This window comes from Malaclemys terrapin, chromosome 13 (assembly GCF_027887155.1).
Source record: "Malaclemys terrapin pileata isolate rMalTer1 chromosome 13, rMalTer1.hap1, whole genome shotgun sequence".
Taxonomy (NCBI): domain Eukaryota; kingdom Metazoa; phylum Chordata; order Testudines; family Emydidae; genus Malaclemys; species Malaclemys terrapin.
This window is the reverse complement of record NC_071517.1, coordinates 37,141,800-37,161,612: the sequence shown is the minus strand read 5'-3', so window position 1 is coordinate 37,161,612 and position 19,813 is coordinate 37,141,800. Positions and strand designations below refer to the sequence as shown.

Below are 19,813 nucleotides of genomic sequence, written 5' to 3'. Positions count from 1 at the left end.
CCCTAGTGGGGTCTCTGGCTTTTCTTATTTTGAGTGATAAAAAGTCTGATTGAGATATCACTTCATATGTTGTTTGTTTCTCTGTTTTGTAATTTCTTTTTGTTTATCTGGTTGGTTGGTGGTTTGATTTGTTTCTTTGTTCCAGGTGGTTTTGGAGGTGGAACAGCCCAAGGAGACAGTGAGTGTTTGGTTCCACAGGTTTTTGAATGTTTGTCCTCTCTCAGGAGTGCCCATATGTCATCTCTTTGATGGGGTTTTTCTGAGCGCAGTGGAGTTTTGCTCCCCACAGTGATAAAAGGGTGCAAAAGAGGTTTCTGCATGGTTGAATTCCTGCTTAAATGATTATGTTTATACTATTGGGGTATTATCGTATTATTAATGATGTGTTGGGGAACAAAGAGCCAATTTATGAACATTATTATGTTTTTTTACTGTTAAAGATTGTCTATGTCCAGAGCATGATTGTCCTATAAGTCATCCTTATTAAATGTTATTTAGTAAAGATTTTAATTACTATTTTACACCATCGCTCATTTACAAACAACTTATCAGAAGTACTCATTGTTTGAACTTTTAGCAGTTTTGATTGTATACATTTTTAATATGATCTCTTTCGCTTCTGTGAATAAATGGAGTTAGTCCTCAGCATGGTTCTAGCTCTACTGAAGTCAATAGAAATCTGAGAATTTTCATCAGCTGAGGATCTGCACTGAACAAAACTCACTTCCTTTGAAAATTCTGTACAAAGGCCTTGATTCCACAATCTGCTTCAGCACATTCTTAACATTAAACACTTGAGTAGGCCTGTAGCGGGGTGGTTACCCTGCTCCTGCCCTGAAGGGTTAAAAGCAGCCCTGCAGAGGGCTGCAGCTCTAAAAACTTGGCTGATTGGGGAAGCCGCCGCAGCTGGGCCATGCCCCAATCAGGCCATAGCTGGCCTGTATAAAAAGGCTGGGAGCCAGAGGCCAAATAGTCTCTCTCTGCACTTAGAGAGAGAAGGGCCTGGCTGCAGGGGGCTGAGACAGGGTACCTGAGTGGAGCAGGGCTGGGGAAAGGCTGGGGAGCCCCAGCCTGGAAAGCCCCAGCCTGGAAGGCCCCAGGCTGTGGCCTAGGAGAAGGCCAAGGGGTACTGGGGGTTCAGAGGGCAGCCCAGGGCTAGGCCAAGGCAGCAGGTCCAAACCCGGAGAGGAGGAGAAGATGAGCTGGGGTGAGGCCTTGGGGAAGGGGCTGAAATGGGAGTATACCCCCTCCAGCCCCCTGCGTGAGCACCCCCTGACCCCAGCCCACCCCCCAGCCCTCTGCCCACCCTAACCCCTGCACCACCCCAGTCCCCTGGCCCTGTCCTAACCCTGACCCTGCACTCCCCTCACACCTCCTCAGCACCCGCTCACACACGGATTGTCTGTGGTGCCTGGGAGCAGGGGGGGCAGTGACAGCGGGACTTGTCAGTGCCAGCTGCCATGCCCCCGGCCAGTGGGAATGCTCAGAAACTACCTCCCTGCATTCCGGGGAGGGGAGGGGGCACAGCCCAATTTTGGGGGAAAGGGGCAGTTGTGGGGCAAGTCTGTGTGGGATGGGGGAGCTGGCGGTGACTCCGTGTGGGTGGTGTAGGAGAAGCAGGGTGTTAAGGTGGGGGTTGGTGTGGCAGGGGGCGGAGGGAGGGAGGGGAAAGTCTGGGTTGAAGGTGGGGGTTGGCTCAGTGTGTGTGTGTGTAGAAGGGGGTAGTATAAGAGAGGGAGGTGACAGCCCTGGGATGAAAGTGTGTAGGGAGTGGGCAGTCACAGGGAGATTGAGGAGAGCCTTTGTTAGGGGGTTAGTTGTGTGGGATGGGGACAGTAGGAGGGATGGGAGGAGAGCCCAGGTGTGAAGATTGGGGTAGGAACTTGAGGCTGGATTGTGGTAGCCTTTGTGGTAAAGTGTGTGTGTTTCAGTAACCCTTTCTCCCTGCAAAAGATGGGCACCAGGAATTTTCCTCCCCACACCCCGCCCCAAAGTTTTGTAAACATTATTGTATCAAAGTAGAAAATGCAGCTTTCAAAAAATGTATTTAGGAAACATAACTTTGGGTGGAGGAGGTGGTGGTGATGGGGAGATGCAGGTGCGACACCACTGTCTGCTGCATCCGGGCTTAATATGCCTCATAAGTGAGCTAATTAAGCACTTGTGTTCAGAGTCCTAAGCCAGCCCTGAGTGCTTAAAGAAAAACAACAAAACTAACAAACAACCCCCCTCCCACACAAACCAAATTCAGTGGTGTTCTGAGTACATTGATGTTAGCTCAGTTTGTTCTCTATGGGCTGAGTGAAGGTCTCAGTTTGGCTTCAAATATCTTATTTTGTTTTTGAATAAATGTTTTCATTCCCATCCCGGCAATACCACATTTACTATGGCATCAATGGTGCTGTCATGCTAGGACCATATCTGGAAGGGGTTCATCACAACCACATGGGGGCCCACCAATATGTTTGGTGCTGGGCCCACAAAAAGTTAATCCGGCCCTGGTGCTCAGGGTCACAAACTGAGCCCAACCGAAGGCACTGAAGCAAACTCAATTGGTGTTTCAGCTTCCTCCCTCAGAATCACAAGACCAACACAAAGAAAACTCAAGAGCAACAGGCCTCCGCTGCTTTCATTTACCCCACCACCCTCTCAGCAGCCTACCTGCACCCTCTTCCGGGAAGGACACACAACTGGTAGGAGCGCTGGCATAGAACTAAGGGAGAGGTGTTTCTCCCCCTCGCTGTGAGCTGATAGCATTCTGACTCTGTGTAATGAGGCTCTGAGCATTGCCGTGTTGTGAGTTCTGTGCCCTTGGGAAGCAGGCAAAGTGCTGAACCTCTGTGCTTCTCTTGGGCCTCTGGGAACATAGTGTTTGCACAGCAGCTGCAAGCCCTTCTTTCCTGTCTTTGTCTTCCTCGGTTATGCTGGCCCGTTCCCCAAAAATGGTTTCATCAGACACTGGAGGGACCTAAGAATCTGCAGGTTTCCCTCACCCACCTCCTAAGACAAAGAGTCATTCTCTTCTCTGACATTCCTGGAGCTGCACATCCTTGGAGGAGTTTTACCACGGGGGGATCTGATTCCCTGCAAAAATAGGCATCTGGCAGTCTGCGGGGAACTGTCTTGTCTGGCTCCTGTTTGGGAGCTGAGAAGCTTTTTCAGACTCTCCTTCACTGGATGAGTGCAACAGAAACTCCTCCTGGTGGGAAAATCCTAAATTCCAACCTTCCACAAAGGTTTCTCTGAGCAGCTGCTAGATGAACCCCACTTCTCTGGTCTAGATGCCAGCATTTAACTAGCCTTGTAACAGGCCCTATTTGCTAGCTGGAGAGGGAAGGAACCAGGAAAGAAGCCAAATGTCAGAAAATGAATCTCGGCATGCAAAGAAACTGCCTTAGGGCTCCTTCTGCACTATCTGTGCCTTTGAGAAGCCTTCAAGCCCACCCTGTCTAGCTCAGTTGGTAGAGCATGTGACTCTTAGTTTTAGGGTTGTGGGTTCCAGCCCCATGTTGGGCATTTGAACTTGCAGCCTTAGGGTATGTCTATACTATGAAATTAGGTTAATTTAATAGAAGTCAATCTTTAGAAAGCAATTTTATACAGTCCATCGTGTATGTCCCCACTAAGCGAAGTAGATCTGCAGAGTGTGTCCTCAATACCATGGTTAGCATCGACTCACGGAGTGGTGTACTGTGGGTAGTTATCCCACAGTCCCTGCTGCCCATTGGAATTCTGAGTTAAGCTCCCAATGCCTGATGGAGCAAAAACATTGTCACGGGTGGTTTTCGGTACATGTGGTCAGATTCCCCTCCCTCCCTCCTTGAAAGGAATGGCAAAAATAGTTTTGCACCTTTTTTCCTGGGTTATCTGTGCAGACACCATAGCACAGCAAGCATAGAGCCCGCTCAGCTGAGCACTGCTCTTATGAGCATTGTAAACACCTCGCACATTATCCTGCAGTATGCGCATAGCCTGGCTAGGAGCCACCAGCACTAGGATGATTGTGAGGAGAACATGGACACAAACGTGGAACAGGTTGATACAGTGGAAGGCTGATTCTGGGCCAGGCAAACAAGCACAGATTGGTGGGTCCGCATAGTGTTGCAGGTATGGAATGATTCCCAGTGGCTGAGAAACTTTTGTATGTGTATGGCCACTTTCCTGGAACTTTGTGAGTTAGAATCAAAGAATCATAGAATATCAGGGTTGGAAGGGACCTCAAGAGGTCATCTAGTCCAACCCCTGCTCAAAGCAGGATCAATTCCCAACTAAATCATCCCAGCCAGGGCTTTGTCAAGCCGGGCCTTAAAAACCTCCAAGGAAGGAGACTCCACCACCTCCCTAGGTAACGCATTCCAGTGCTTCACCATCCTGAAGCACAGGAATACCAAGATGAGACTTGCCCTGACAGTTGAGAAGCGAGTGGCGATAGCCCTGTGGAAGCTTGCAACACCTGACTGCTACCGGTCAGTCGGGAATCAATTTGGAGTGGGCAAATCTACTGTGGGGGCTGCTGTGGTCCAAGTAGCCAAAGCAATCAGTAACCTTCTTCTAACAAGGGTAGTGACTCTGGGAAATGTGCCTGTCATAGTGGATGGTTTGCTGCAATGGGATTCCCTAACTGTGGTGGGGCAATAGACAGAACACATATCCCTATCTTGGTACTGGATCACCTTGCTTATAAAATAGACCTAATGCAGCTAAATTCAACCTAACCTCGTAGTGTAGACCAGCCCCTAGTCCCATAAAGCTCTGCTGACTCTCAGGGCTGGGGTTCAGACGCTCCAGGGCCATGCATGGGGCTTGGTCCCCTTGACCCTGTGCCCACATGAAATGTCAGTGGTGGGTGGGATGGTGGCATGGGACCTCTGCTCCCTCCCAGAAGAGGCAGTGGGTGACTCTTCCCCACCCCTTGGGATCAGCAAGGTGCCCACAGACAGGCTGAGGGCAATTGTGGTCCCCCCAGTCCTTACATTCCTAGTCAGGGTGTATCTGCTTTGGTGATTGGGTCAGGACTGCTGTGCTCTTCCCCTTCCTCTCCACACTGAGCCCCCTGATGGGGTGGGGTTGTTGGGGTCCTCAGAGAAGTGGGGCTGAGAGTTCAAACCCCATGGAGATTTGTGGGGCAGTTCCCCTCTTCCAGAGCCATTGTCTCAGGCTCTCAGCAGACTCAGGCAGTGAATGCTGCAGCTGATGCACTGGGGGCAGATCTCCCCACTTTCCAAACCTTTGTCCAGGCTGTGGGTGGTGCATCATCTGGGGCTGGCCCCAGTCAGACCCAAGGCACTGGTCTCTGGAAATTCCTATGTTCCTGTGGAAAACAAGGAAAATCTGCTTGAAAAAAATAACATGACAAATATTTCACCCAGATCTGTGAAAATTTATTCAAAGCTCAAACAAAACGGAATCATGGATCAGCTCTAAATAAATGAGTCTTTATGAATTGTTCTTCCCATATCAGTTAATATCCCTCAGATTAATTGTTTTGGTAAACTGAGGCACAGAGAGTTGAGGTAACATAGTGCATAGTCAGGCTTAGATCAAAGGAGCTCCCGGTGTCTTGACCTCCTTTCCCTAGCCACTGCTGACTGCTCTACTTGCTATCATTTGAGGTCGCAATTCTTAAGGGAGTCTTAGGGAGTTAGAAGCCCAAGATGTACATGTGTTACTCCCTTAGGCTCTTTTGCAAATCCCTGCCGTCATTTTCTGGAATTGCAGAGAAGCCCAGGCCTTGGAAGTCAACAAAATAGATGCAGTGCCAGGATTACAAAGGGGTTTAGGCACCTAAAGAAGCTGATAGGTTCCTATTGGGATTTACAATAGCACCAACAGTTTAGGCACCTAACTCCGATTGAATGCCCATGGGATTTAGCCACTTAGCTCACATAGGAGCTTTGATAAATCCCAGTCAGTGCCTTTCTCCGTCTAATTAGATGCTTAAATCATTTGTAATCCTGGCCAACAGATAACACAAAAGCTGGGCTGGAATGAGGGAACCCTGGGGGAGGTTGTAAGCCCTATGCTAGGCAGGGGATCAGATTAGATAAGAAGGACCCTTTTGGCTTTATCACCAAGGCATCTATGCACTTGCCTCTGGGCCTTTGCTGCTGAGCTGTGCAGGGCTACAGGGAGTGAGTCCTGCCAGCCCTTAGGAAATAGACATGAATAAATCACCTTCCTGCAGCATGGGTCCTTTAATGCCAGTGCAAATCAAAGCCAGCTACACACAGATCGCCTGCAGAGAGCAGCAGGTCTGAGTCTAGTTCAATCACAGAGTGAGGGGTGAAAGACGCTCAGATACTTGTTTCTTTAGCTTCTAGGTGGTATATAGATAGATATTGACCAAAGAATCCTGGTGCTGGATGATTGAATGCGTCATATGTTGGGGAAAAAAATCCACAAAGATCAGCACAGTAAGTTTGTTATTTCAATTAAATATGTTTGGGGATCAACATACAGGGGGAAATTCAGATGATAAATATGAATTACAATATGAACACGTTAAGACTTTACTCTCAGTTTAATCAATTATCTACTGCTGATAGGAATTTTTCCGCCTCTCAGGAAAAGGTTGACTTTTCACTGAAACCGCAAAATCTATTTTTTTTTTAAATTTTTGGCAAATGAAAACTTTCTACTGAAAACTGGATGTTTTTTTATCACAGCAAAAATGTTTGTTTTTTGAGTGTTCAGATTGTGTACACAATAAACCCAAAATGTTTGAGAAAAGCAGACAGATTCTAAAATTTGTTGTTTAGCTGAAAAAATGATCTCCATTATAAAAGACACAGCTAAAAATTTCCAAGCAGCCTTAAACTTTAAATAAGTTGGGAAACATTAATATTCTCTGGTGAAGTTTTAATTTCAAGTCCATTTATTCTATTGCATCTGTGTGATTTCTCTTTCAAAGGGATAGTTGCAAGAAGGTAACAATTGAATAACTGGTAAAGTTGATAGCACACAGAGTGCATTTAATACAAACTAGCCCCTTTTAACCCTGGGTTAGAGTTGAACCAAGCTGCCAAAGCCTGTCTATCCTGACCCCGTTCAAGGACATACGGGAGCTAACTGGGAGTAGAACCCTGAACTCCTGGCCTAGCTCCACACTGCTGCTGGCTGAGTATATATGGTGTAAATGGGTGTGCAGAACTTACACATAACAAGGCCTGGGGCTATGTTTCCAAAGATATTTCGGCCCATAGTGGGATTTTCAGAAGCACCTAGGAGCTCACAATTCATCGATTTCAATGGATGTTGGGGGCCTAGATGCTTTAAGAATCTCACTAGGTGCCTCAATACCTTTGAAAATCTGCCCCACAGCCCCTTTCCAAAAGCCCTTACAGTCCTAGCAGACACAGCAGAGAAGGGGGTGGGGAACAGAGGCAGAAAGAGGGGAAATGACTTGTCCAAGGTCACACAGCAGTTCACTGGCAGAAACAAGAACAGAGCCCAGGCGTCCTGACAGCAACTGCAGCATGCTGCACAGAGTAAACAATACAACATGATGATGATGGAGGGCTGCTGCTAGTCCATTGTTACACGCAGGCAGAAGTGCTGCCATAAATCAGTTTGGAAGCAGGCAGCCGGCCGTCTAGGCACAGAGCTTGGGGTAGAAAAATTACAGATGAGCTGCTACTTGCGATGCTGAAGGAGTCTATGTCATATTGCTCTGCAAAGTAGGAATCAGGTTGTGTTGGCATTTTAATCTATTAATTTCATAACCAAACTCTGAGCTTGGTGATGGCTGCAATAGAGGGACCTTCTTTGAGAAAACTGTTGGGTTTGGAGTGTGCTTTGTTCCATCTTTAACACTGCATTTTATCAAACCACACCTTGGGCCAAATCCTCAGATGGGGTAAAGTGACAAAGCTTCATTGACTTTAAAGGAGCTGATCCAATTTACATTAGTGTGGTAATATGACTGATTAATTGTCAAAAGCAAGGAGCACTAGCAATACATAATCATTGCAAGTGACGAGTTCTGTGTACCTTTGACATTCATATAATGAGATATTAGGGTAAGGAGAAACAGGGTCAGTCTCTCTGTCACTCTAATCCTGATCATTGTCCTTCTCATTTCCTCCACAGACATCACACAGTGTACTGAGGAAGAAAATGTCCAACCAAACAGCTGTGACCGAGTTCCTTCTCCTGGGATTCTCTGACATTCGGGAGCTGCAGATTTTACACTTTGTGGTGTTTCTACTGCTTTACCTGATATCCCTGCTGGGGAACCTTCTCATCATCACAGCCATAACCCTCGACCGCCACCTTCACACCCCTATGTACTTCTTCCTGATGAATCTGTCCATCCTAGACCTTGGCTCCATCTCTGTCACCATCCCCAAATCCATGGCCAATTCCCTCATGAACACCAGATTGATTTCTTATTCTGGATGCGTTGCCCAAGTCTTTCTCTTTGCCTTCTTTGCTGCAGCAGATTATGCCATACTGACCGTCATGGCGTATGATCGATATGTTGCCATCTGCCAACCACTGCACTATGAGACGGTGATGAACAGAAGAGCTTGTGTCCAAATGGCAGCCAGTGCCTGGATTAGTGTTATTCCCTACTCTGCAGTGCACACTGGAAAAACATTTGCAATATCCTTTTGTCAAGGCAACATGGTGGATCAGTTCTTCTGTGAAATCCCCCAGCTCCTCAAGCTCGCCTGCTCAGACTCAGACCTCAGTGAAGTCGGGTTTCTCATATTTAGTGTGTGCTTAGGCTCAAGCTGCTTTGTTTTCATAATTGTGTCATATGTTCAGATCTTCACCACAGTGGTGAGAATTCCCTCTGAGCAGGGACGCCATAAAGCCTTCTCCACCTGCCTCCCTCACCTCATTGTGGTCTCCTTATTCCTTTGTACTGCCACTTTTGCATACCTGAAACCCAACTCCAGCTCTCCATCAGTTCAGAATCTCTTGGTGGCTGTTCTCTATTCTGTGTTGCCACCAATGATGAATCCGATCATCTACAGCATGAGGAACAAGGAGCTCAAAGGTGCACTGAGTAAACTGATAGGTTGGGGGTTAATCATTAAGAATTAAATGTCCATATTTATCCTTTGATCATGATTTCATTCTGTGTTTCTTTATAAATATAACTATCTGACAATATTATTGTCTTCATGAAAACATAACATGCTGTTTATACAGAATTGGGTATTTACACTAGTAAAAATTCAGAGAAAATTGACTGAAGAAAAAAAAAGAGTTATTATATGTTTACATGAATGTAAATAAGATCAGAATCTCTCTTTCTCTCTATCTATCTAGTATTTATAGACTGTTACCCATCACCATACTATATGAGCACCTTGCAGATAATATCAGTAGCCATAGCAAAAGTCCCTAGTGGGGTCTATGGCTCTTCTTATTTTGGGTGATGATAAATCTGATTGAGGTATCAAGGCATTTGTTGTTTGTTTCTCTGTTTTGTAATTTCTTTTTGTTTAGCTGGTTGGTTGGTGGTTTGATTTGTTTCTTTGTTCCAGGTGGTTTTGGAGGTGGAACAGCCCAGGGACACAGTAAGTGTTTGGTTTGACAGGTTTTTCAATGTTTGTCCTCTCTCAGGAGTGCCCATATGTCATCTCTTTGATGGGGTTTTTCTGAGCGCGCTGAAGGTTTGCTTCCCACAATGATAAAAGGGTGCAAAAGAGGTTTCTGCATGGTGGAGCTCCTGCTGAAATGATTATGTTTATACTGTTGGGGTATTATTATATTATTAATGATGTGTTGGGGAACAAAGAGCCTCGGGGAGGCATGTTTTTATCATTTTAACTTAAATGATTATTTGACAGCTGTGTCATTGGTGCTGTGGTGGAAAGGCTTTTCTGAAGACAAACTTTTTCCAGTGTCTCCTAAAGAAAATCTCACTCGGAATAATGAGGCCAAAATTGGATCCCATTCAAGTCACTGGGGTCTAGCCCTCACTTCAAAGAGATCAGGATTTGGCCAATGGCCAGTGCACACAAGGATCCAGATTTGGCTGACAGCACCCTGGTAAAAGTGAGGGTGACGGAGATGTAAGGGTCACATTTTCCAACTCAGCTAGACCAGCACCAATGCAGATTAGATCCACTGACATCACCAATATAATACTGATGATGTTCTGGCCCAAAGTCTCTGGGCTACACTCAATAGTAATATAAACACTAGTGTAAGTTACTTGTCTGGGGTCATTTTTTCGAACCTTGGTGTAAGTGGAAAAGTGCCATCACATGCACACATCTGGTGTTCCATATGCCATCCAGTGTAGATCTACTCACATCCAAGCTGAGAAAGGATTTCAGAAGTTATTAGTTTTAGAATACCATCTTTGTGCATGGCTGTGAACACTACATATATGATAGTCAAAGGCAGAGAGAAGAAGAAGAAGTGGGCTGTAGTCCACGAAAGCTTATGCTCTAATAAATTTGTTAGTCTCTAAGGTGCCACAAGTACTCCTGTTCTTCTTTTTGCGGATACAGACTAACACGGCTGTTACTCTGAAACTTGTCAAAGGCAGAGGTTGACTGTGTTGTGTGAAAAAATACTTTCTTGTGTTTGTTTTAAACCTGCTACCTATTAATTTCATTTGGTGGCCCCATGTTCTTGTATTATGAGAAGGAGTAAATATCACTTCCTTATTTACTTTCGCTATATCATTCATGATTTTATAGACCTCAATCACATTTCCCCTTAGCCGTCTCTTTTCCAAGCTGAAAAGTCCTAGTCTTATTAATCTCTCCTCATATGGAAGCTGTTCCATACCCCTAATCATTTTTGTTGCCCTTTTCTGAACATTTTCCAATTCCAATATATCTTTTTTGAGATGGTGTGACCACATCTGCACTCAGTATTCAAGGTGTGGTTGTACCATGGATTTATATAGAGGCAATATGATATTTTCTGTCTTATTATCTATCCCTTTCTTGATGATTCCCAACATTCTCTTCACTTTTTTGACTGCCACTGCACATTGAGTGGATGATTTCAGAGAACTATCCACAATGACTCCAAGATCTCTTTCTTGAATGGTAACAGCTAATTTAGACCCCATCATTGTATATATATATATAGTTAGGATTATGTTTCCCAATGAATTCTTTGCATTTATCAGCATTAAATTTCATCTGCCATTTTGTTGCCCAGTCACCAAGTTTTGTGATAATCCTTTTGTAGCTCTTCATAGTCTGCCAGGGACTTACAATAATAATAATAATTAATGAAGATATCCCATCTCCTAGAAGTGGAAGGGACCTTGAAAGGTCATTGAGTTTAACCCCCTGCCTTCACTAGGAGGACTGAGTACTGATTTTGTTGCAGATCCCCAAGTGGCCCCCTCAAGGATTGAACTCACAATGCTGACTTTAGCAGGCCAATGCACAAACCACTGAGCTATCCCTCCCCCCCTTAACTATTTTGAGTAGTTTTGTATCCGCTGAAAATGTTGCCACCTCACTGTTTACCCCTTTTTCCAGATTGTTTATGAGTATGTTAAATAGGACTGGGCTCAGTACAGATCCCTGGGGACACCACTATTTACCTCTCTCCATTCTGAAAAATGACCATTTATTCCTACCCTTTGTTTCCTATCTTTTAACCGGTTACCAATCCATGAGAGAACCTTCCCTCTTATCCCATGACTGCTTATTTTGCTTAAGAGCCTTTGGTGAGGGACCTTGTCAAAGGCTTTCTGAAAATCAAAATACACTATATCCACTGGGTATCCTTTGTTTGCATGCTTGTTAACCCCCTCAAAGAATTCTAGTAGATTGGTGAGGCATGATTTCCCTTTACAAAACATGTTGACTATTTCCCAACAAATTTTGTTCATCTATGTATCTGACAATTTTGTTCTTTACGATAGTTTCAACCAATTTGCCCGGTACTGAAGTGAGGCTTACCGGCCTGTAGTTGCCAGGGTCACCTCTGGAGCCCTTTTTAAAAATTGGTGTTACATTAGTTATCCTGCAGTCATTTGGTATAGAAGCTGATTTAAATGATAGATTACAGATGACAGTTAGAAGTCCTGCAATTTCACATGTGAGTGCCTTCAGAACTATTGGGTGAATACCATCAAGTCCTGGAGACTTATTACTGTTTAGTTTATCCATTTGTTCCAAAACCTCCTCTAATGACTCTTCGATTTGGGACAGTTCCTCAGATCTGTCACCCAAAAAGAATGGCTCAGGTTTGGGAATCTCCCTCACATTCCCTAGAGACCATTCCCGTTCCTAACACACAACCTCCTTTTTTCATAAGGATGGATTTTTATTTGATTGTGAATTATGTTAGCTAGCGAGATAGCTAGATAGATAATTTATGAACATTATTGTGTTTCTTTTCCTGTTAATGATTGTCTGTGTCCAGAGCATGATTGTCCTATAAGTAGTCCTTATTAAATGTTATTTAGAAAATATTTTTATGACTATCTTACACCATCGCTCATTTACAAACAATTTATCAGAAGTACTCGTTTAAACTTTTAGCAGTTTTGATTGGATACATTTTAAACGTGATCTCTTTCGTTTTTCTGAATAAATGGAAGTATCACACTTGGGATCCTTAAAAATAAAGGAATCAGTCCTCTGCAGGTATACATGGTTCTAGCTCCACTGAAGTCAATAGAAATCTGAGAATTTACATCAGCTAAGGATCTGCACTGAACAAAACTCACTTCCTTTGAATATTCTATACAAAGGCCTTGATTCCACAAGCCACTTCAGCACATTCTTAACATTAAACACATGAGTAGGCCCACTGAAGATTTAAAGATAAAGCCCTGTTGTATATGGGCTAGGATTATGGATAGGATTTAAGGCTAATACCAAACGGGTGTCAGACTCGGACACTTCCCCAGTTTCTATCCTTTCTCAAACAAAGCCCTACAATTGATGCATTGAAATTATTCTCCCCTTCTGAAGTCTGGAGTATTAACGTAAAATAACAAGTTAATCTCAAACCCAGAATCTCTGGGCCTTCTTCTCCAGACTCACCAGTCCATTATGTCCCTTCATCACCAACTTCTCCCTCCTGGAGGGCCTGCTCACCAGCATACTCATCTCCAAGATATTGACCAGTATGGTGAATGAGAGGAAGACCATTTCCTTCTCTAGCTGCCATGCCCAGGCCTACTTCCTCTTCCTGGGAGACTCCATAGAGTTTTTCCTCCTTGCTGTGATGTCCTTTGACCACTATGTGCAGATACCCACTGCAATATGCCACCATTGAGAGCACTCATGTCTCCCTCTTGCTGGTGGCTGTGTCATGGACATGGGGGTTCATGGCCTTGATTTTGCCCACTCTCTTGGTGGCCTGGCTGCGACATTGTGGCCTCAACCTCATTGACCATTTTTTCTGCTATGTGGCGCCACTTTCAAGCTCTCCTGCTCTAACACAGCCCTTTCCTGGACAGTCCAAATATATTAAATCCATTGTTCCTTTAAGAGAATAATATATCATCTTATTATTTTAAATAGTTATGCAATTTAAACACACTGGATTAGATAAAACAATAAAATAAATTTATTAACTACAAAGAGATAGATTTGAAGTGAGTACCAGTAATGAGATATAAAAGTCAGAAATGGATACAAGAAAAATAAAGATAATATGCTGCCTACCTTAACAAACTTTATTAGATTCAATGCAAAGTTTTCTCATCACATGCTTCCAGCAGTCTGACTGACCAAACCCCTTAAGTCAGGATCCCTCCCCCAGAGTCCAACCACAGCTTCCTTTGTTTCCTTAGGTGCAGTGAATGCTATGGACAGGGAGTGAGAGAGCGAGCAGTGTCTTGGAGTGTCTGACCTTTCTTTTTATAGTCCTGTCCCCTTTTTGAGAAGCATTTGCAGCCAGGAGCAAGGCAACAGGCAGTCTATGTGGAAGGGAAGTCCTTACTGTTTCTTTGCTAAAATGTAGAATTTTGCCCTGTCCCCTTTCCTGCCAAAGCATGTCCACTTAGCAGATAATGGCCCGTCAACCTTGTTGACACTTGGCTGAGGCATTGGCTTATTCTTTGTCTTTGAGGAACTCGTTTGTCCACTCCTCAGGCTTATCTGGAAAACATACTTTAAGTCATGAGCTAATCTTATGTTTATAACTTCACATATAACACTGCTACATGCATTTTGCTCTGTTATTATTGGTCAAAAAATTATGAGTTTTTAAATGATACATCTACTGTGCTTGCAATTTTTCAGTTTTTCTTTAAAAAATGAAATATGAAAAAAGAAACATTTTGGCTGAAATTTAATTTAATGGTTTTGGGCAATTTTCACACAAAAATCTTCAGCTTTAGAATTTTTTTTGGAGAAAAAGTCAACATTTTCATAAAGAACAAATATTTCCAAACACCTCTGTTTTAACCCCTACCTCTTTACTGTATTTATCCTCACCCCACCCCTATAAGGCAGGGCCATGCTATTATAATCATGTTACAGATGGGAACTGAGGCCCAGAGAGTGATGTGCCCAAGATCACACAGGAAATCTATGACAAAGCCGGGAAATGAGCTGGGTCTCCCAGATTCCAGGTTAGCATCCGAATGAATGGGCCATCCTTCCTCAGTCGTTCCAACATGACTAAAGGATTGGGACTCAGTACACCTGAGTTCTGTTCCTCTGAGCAGCTGTGTGACCTCAGGCCAGTCATTTCCCCTCTCTGTGCAATCTGAAAAGTGTGACTGATGATACCGACGCTGCTTGATAAATCACTTTGAGATCGACAGCTAAATTTTATTGTTGTCTACATGTACATGGTGACCAGACACAGACCACAGAAGAATATTTGATTAGTAAATTTGGGTGGGAAATGGGTTTCCTGTCCTGCAACACTTGTCAAGATTTTGAGAGAGACAAGGTAGGTGAGGTAACATCTTTTATTGAAGCAACTTCTGTTGGTGGAAGGCGCAAACTTTCATACTTCTCAGAGCTCTTCCTTGGGTCTGGAGAAGAGAACCAGAGTATCTAAGCTAAATACAAGAGGGACAGATTGTTACACTAAGGAGATCACACATGTTGTATAAGACCAATAAAAATGCAGTGGACAATTAACATGAAGTACGCGATTAACACCTCTGCAGAGTAGGCATCATGGACGCAGACTCCAAAGGAGCTACAACCAATTTACACGTGCTGGGTAACTAATATGAATTATGGGTTTTTAAATTGTCATGCAGTATTGCATCTGCAGCACAATGAGCCTTTTCGTTTAGTGCTGTCTGCAGTAAGAGGAAAAACAATGTAAATGTTGAGAAAGAAAGAACGAAAGAAAGAAAGATTGATTCTGGGCCATTCATCCCACAGAAGTTGAAGATCAAGATACAGAAAATCTTAGCAACACTGAATTCTCCAAAGTTCTATCCAGGAGTGGCTCTATGTATTTTGCTGCCCAAGCATGGCAGGCAGGCTGCCTTTGGCAGCATGCCTGCGGGAGGTCTGCTGGTCCCACGCCTTCGGCGTACCCGCTGCCTAATTGCCTCCGAAACCACGGGACCAGTGGACCTCACGCAGGCATGCCGCCAAAGGCAGCCTTGCTGCCGCCCTCACAGCAACCGGCAGGCCACCCCCTGCGGCTTGCCACCCCAGGCACACACTTGGTGCACTGGTGCCTGGAGCCGCCCCTTGTTCGATCCCAAGTGGAAATGAATCTCTCCATCACCATTAAAAGTTTCACTTGTAATTCATCCCAGAGGGCAAAGAGCTAAGAAAGTGCAGGCAGGTTAGGAACTTTGGAATCAGCTTCAGATCAGTTTCACATACAAAGAATATGGTTTTGAAACTGTGTAGCGGGCCAGATCCCCAGCCGGTGTAAACCAACATACCTCCATTCAAATCACAGGACCAGATTCCCAGTTGGAGTAAATAATCCTAACTACTCTGAAGTCAATGGAACTGTACCAATTTCCACTGGCTTTGTACCTGGCCCTTAGTTTTAGTCTTTGCCTCTGGGTACCTCCTAGTGACCGGCTTCAAGCAACCAGGTCAGCCTGAGAAACAGGTACCTCTGGTGGCTGCATCCCAAGAGCTGCTGGTGCAATGCAAGAGAAAAAAAAATCTCTGTTCTCCCAGAGGTAATTGTATAGGTTTAATGAAGAAACAGGCTATTCTAGGCCAACTGAGGCTCTGGTGCCACTGGGCTCTTAGCTATTGCAAGTCACATGTCTGTGCTATATATTTTATTTCTGCAAACACTTTGGGGTACCCCTTCAGATTCTGCCCTGCCTTGTTTTTAGCCAAGGGTTCTTCCAGGGATGCTGTCATCATGAGAGATCCAGGGTGGATGCTCTTTCACCTTTGTGGGTTAGGATCAGGTAGGGCAGGTTGTCAGGATGGTTTGTTCCTGTGCTGAGATCAGAGCTGGGCTCACAGCTCCGGAGACTGGATTCAGCTCTTTAACCCCAGAGCAGGAACATCCTGGGCTGTGACCATGTCTGAAGCCTGCACAAGCTGGGATCAGCTCTATAGCTGCAGGGGGGGGGGAGGGGGCTTTCAGTCCCTGATTCCATTTAGTCCATCACCTCTTAGCCAAGCCTGTTCTAGGAGGGGCGCAAGGAGCGCCCAAGTGTGGAATAGATGCTGGTCTGCTAGGAACTGCGGAGAGAGCCAGCAACTCAGGACATCCATCAAGGGGACAGCAAAGGGCTGCTGGATAACACAATGATAGATAGATAGATAGATAGATAGATGATAATGTCCAAACAATTCTGATGCCTGAGAATCAAGTGCATCACAAGCTGAGACAAATTCCACAAATACTAGTAACTTTGCTATTTCAGTTACACATTTTGGGCTATTAATATTTAAGAACATAAATGTGAAATTAGAATCTGAACTGTTTTCAGGCTGGTCTACACTACCAAGTCGATCCGCGATACACTACTTATGTTACATAGAGAACATAACTGAAATCAACATAGCTTAGATCCACTTACCACCGTGTCCACACTACGCTGTATTGAAGGGAGACACTCTCCTGTCGAGACAGCTTCTGCCTCTCGTTGAGGTGGATTACCGACCACGACTGGAAAGCGCTCTCTCATTGACTTAGTGCTTCTTCACGAAACCTGCTAAATTGCATCACTTAGTAGCTTTGATCAATCCTTTTGGGTGCCTGTCTTCATCTTTAGGTGCCTAGATCCCTTTGTAATTGTGGCCCACAGAAATGACAGAAGCTGGGCTCCTGCAGTAGATCCTAAGCCCTGTGCTATGCAGATATCAGACTAGAGGATCATACTGGCCCGTTTTGGCTAGAAAATCCATGAATTCTTGACATTTTACCTCTGGGCCTCTGCTTCTGAGCTGTTTAGGCCCCAGGGAGTGAGTCCGTGCAAGCCCTTAGAAAATAGACATGGATAGACAGCCTTCTACAGCATCAGTCCTCTAGTGTCAGGGAGGCTCAAAGTCAGCACCACACAGCTCATCTACAGAGAGCAACAGGTTTCAGTCTAGTTCTGTCAGTTCATTCTCAAAGTGAGGAGTGAAAGGGCTCTTACATAGCTGTGTCTGTGGCTACTAGATATTAGAGTGGTAGGGAAATGGAGATAAAGAAATAATGGTCAAAGAATCCTGGTGCTGGAGGATCGAATGCATCACAAGTTGGGGAAAAATGCACATTGACCAGCACAGTAAGTTCACTATTTCAATTAAATATGGTCGTGGTTTAAAATACAGAGCAAATGTAAGACTCTAAACGTGAATTATCATTTGGACTCTTTAAGGCTTTAGCTGTCAATTAAGTCAGAGAGCTAGAGCCAGTCAGAGAAAAAAAAAAAACAATGCAAAGCTTTGACTTTGCATCAGATACCCAAAATCAGGGGGAAAAAATCAGGATTTAGCAACCAAACATGTCTTTGTTTTTAGCAAAATACTATTGTTAAGTGAAAATGTTACATTGCCAACAAAAAAATGTGAGGTTTTCAGTTAAAAAAAAATTGTTTCAAGTATAGCAGAAACTTTCCCTGGACATTTTTCTTTAGTTTTAAATCCCATTTTAAAAACAAAAATGGGCAGAAAATCTCCAACTGCCCCTAACTGGAAATTGAGCTTCAAACAAAGGTAGGAAACATTATTCTTATATTTCATGATAGAGCCATTTCAAACCTCTTTCTTCTATTGCAACCGTGTTTATTTCTGTCTCAATGAAATAGATATGGGAAGGTAAAAAAAACATGATAGCAGCAAAGCCTGCAGATTGTGTTTTATACACACTGACACCTGTAAACTCAGAGTCAGCTTTGCACCAGCCACCTGAAGCCTGTCTAACTCAACCATGCCCAAGGACAAAGAGGAAATGAAGGGGGGTGGAATCAAAATCTCCTGCTCTAGCCCCATATCCTCTGTCCCACACTGGTGCCAGCTGAACACCAATGCTGTAAACAGGTGCACAGAACATACACATAGTAAAACACAGCCGCTCCCTATCCGAGATCATAGTCCTAGTAGAGAAGGCAAGAAAGTGGGGGAGAGGAAACAGAGGCACAGAAACGGGAAGCAACTTGCCCAAGATTATCCAGAAGGTCAGTGGCAGAGACAAGAACATAACCCAGGTCTCCTGATTGCCACTGACCTGCATAGCGCAGACATGAAGGTAGAGAGGGAAACTATAAACCATAGCAGTAACAGAGGGATGTTCCTAGCCCATTATAAACAGAGATACAAGTGCCGAAGGTATCAGGGGCCATGAATCTATCTGTTAGCAGGTAGCAGGCCATCTCTGCACAGAACTCGGTGTGGAATCCTCACAGATGAGCTAGTGCTCGGGGCACAGGGTATGTCCATGTCATGTTTCCTTGGGAAGAGGGGATCAGGCTGTGCCGCTGGTTTAGAAGTTTAGTTTCCTGTCCAAGTTGTTTGTCCAAAGGAGAATGACTGGAAGGGACCTGGGTCACCGAGTCCAATCCCCTGCTCTCACTGGCAACCCAGTCATATAATCCCCATCCTAAACCTACACAGCTCCATGTTAACACCAGTTAGGTTGTTTGTCCACAACGGATCCTATTGGGATCTAAATCGTCTAAATCGATCTAAATCTAAATCGTCCCTCCTCTGATGGGGACAAACTTTCTTCTCATTTCCAAGCTGAATTTACTTCTGGCCAATTTATCCCCATTCCTTCCTCTGCTGACATTGTCCTTTCGCATCAATAGCTCTTCTCCATCCCTGGTGTTAACCCCCTCGTTGTATTTAGACAGAGTGATCATAACCCCTCTCAGCCAGCATTTTGCTAGGTTAAATTAGCCAAACTCTTTTAGGCTACATCCACTCAGCAAGTTAGGGCTGTGATTCACCAGCTTGCATAGACATACTCATGTGTTAGCTTGGTGAGCATAAATAGCAGTGTACCTGCAGTAGCCATGCTGAGTATAAACCCACCTGAACCCTGGGGCTATATACTCAGCACAGTTTACCTTTTTGCCATGGCTATACTACTTTTCAGACTGTGCTAGCCATACTAGAGGTATTGCAAGTAGTGTATGTGATCTGGGAATCACTCCCCTAGCTCGTAGTGTAGATGTAGCCTTCCTCTTCTTTCCTAAAGTAGCTCTCCATTGTAGCAATAGGATACCATCATTCCTAAGATTGTTGGGTTTGGGTTGTAACTTGTTTCATATTTACACTGCGTTTTATCAAGCCTCATCTTGGACCAGATCCTCAGATGGAGGAAACGGACGCCATCCATTAACTGTAAGGGAACTGTGGCAATTTACACTAGTGTGACAATGCTCCTCACTAGTGGTGTGATTGTCAGAGGTGAGGACGTAGGAGGACTCTAGCCTGACCATTGCCTTTCTTCCACCGGCAGTCCATGATTACTGACAAAGAAA

At 44.5% G+C, this 19,813-nt stretch overlaps 1 protein-coding gene across 1 annotated transcript; it reads left to right on the top strand.

The window, feature by feature from the left end:
- Positions 1 to 8,109: 8,109 nt before the first annotated feature.
- On the top strand, positions 8,110 to 9,051 carry LOC128848045 (olfactory receptor 14A16-like). The gene has a single exon (XM_054047782.1). The coding sequence runs from the start codon at positions 8,116 to 8,118 to the stop codon at positions 9,049 to 9,051; it is 936 nt and encodes a 311-aa protein (XP_053903757.1). The 5' UTR covers positions 8,110 to 8,115.
- The last annotated feature ends 10,762 nt before the right edge of the window (positions 9,052 to 19,813 follow it).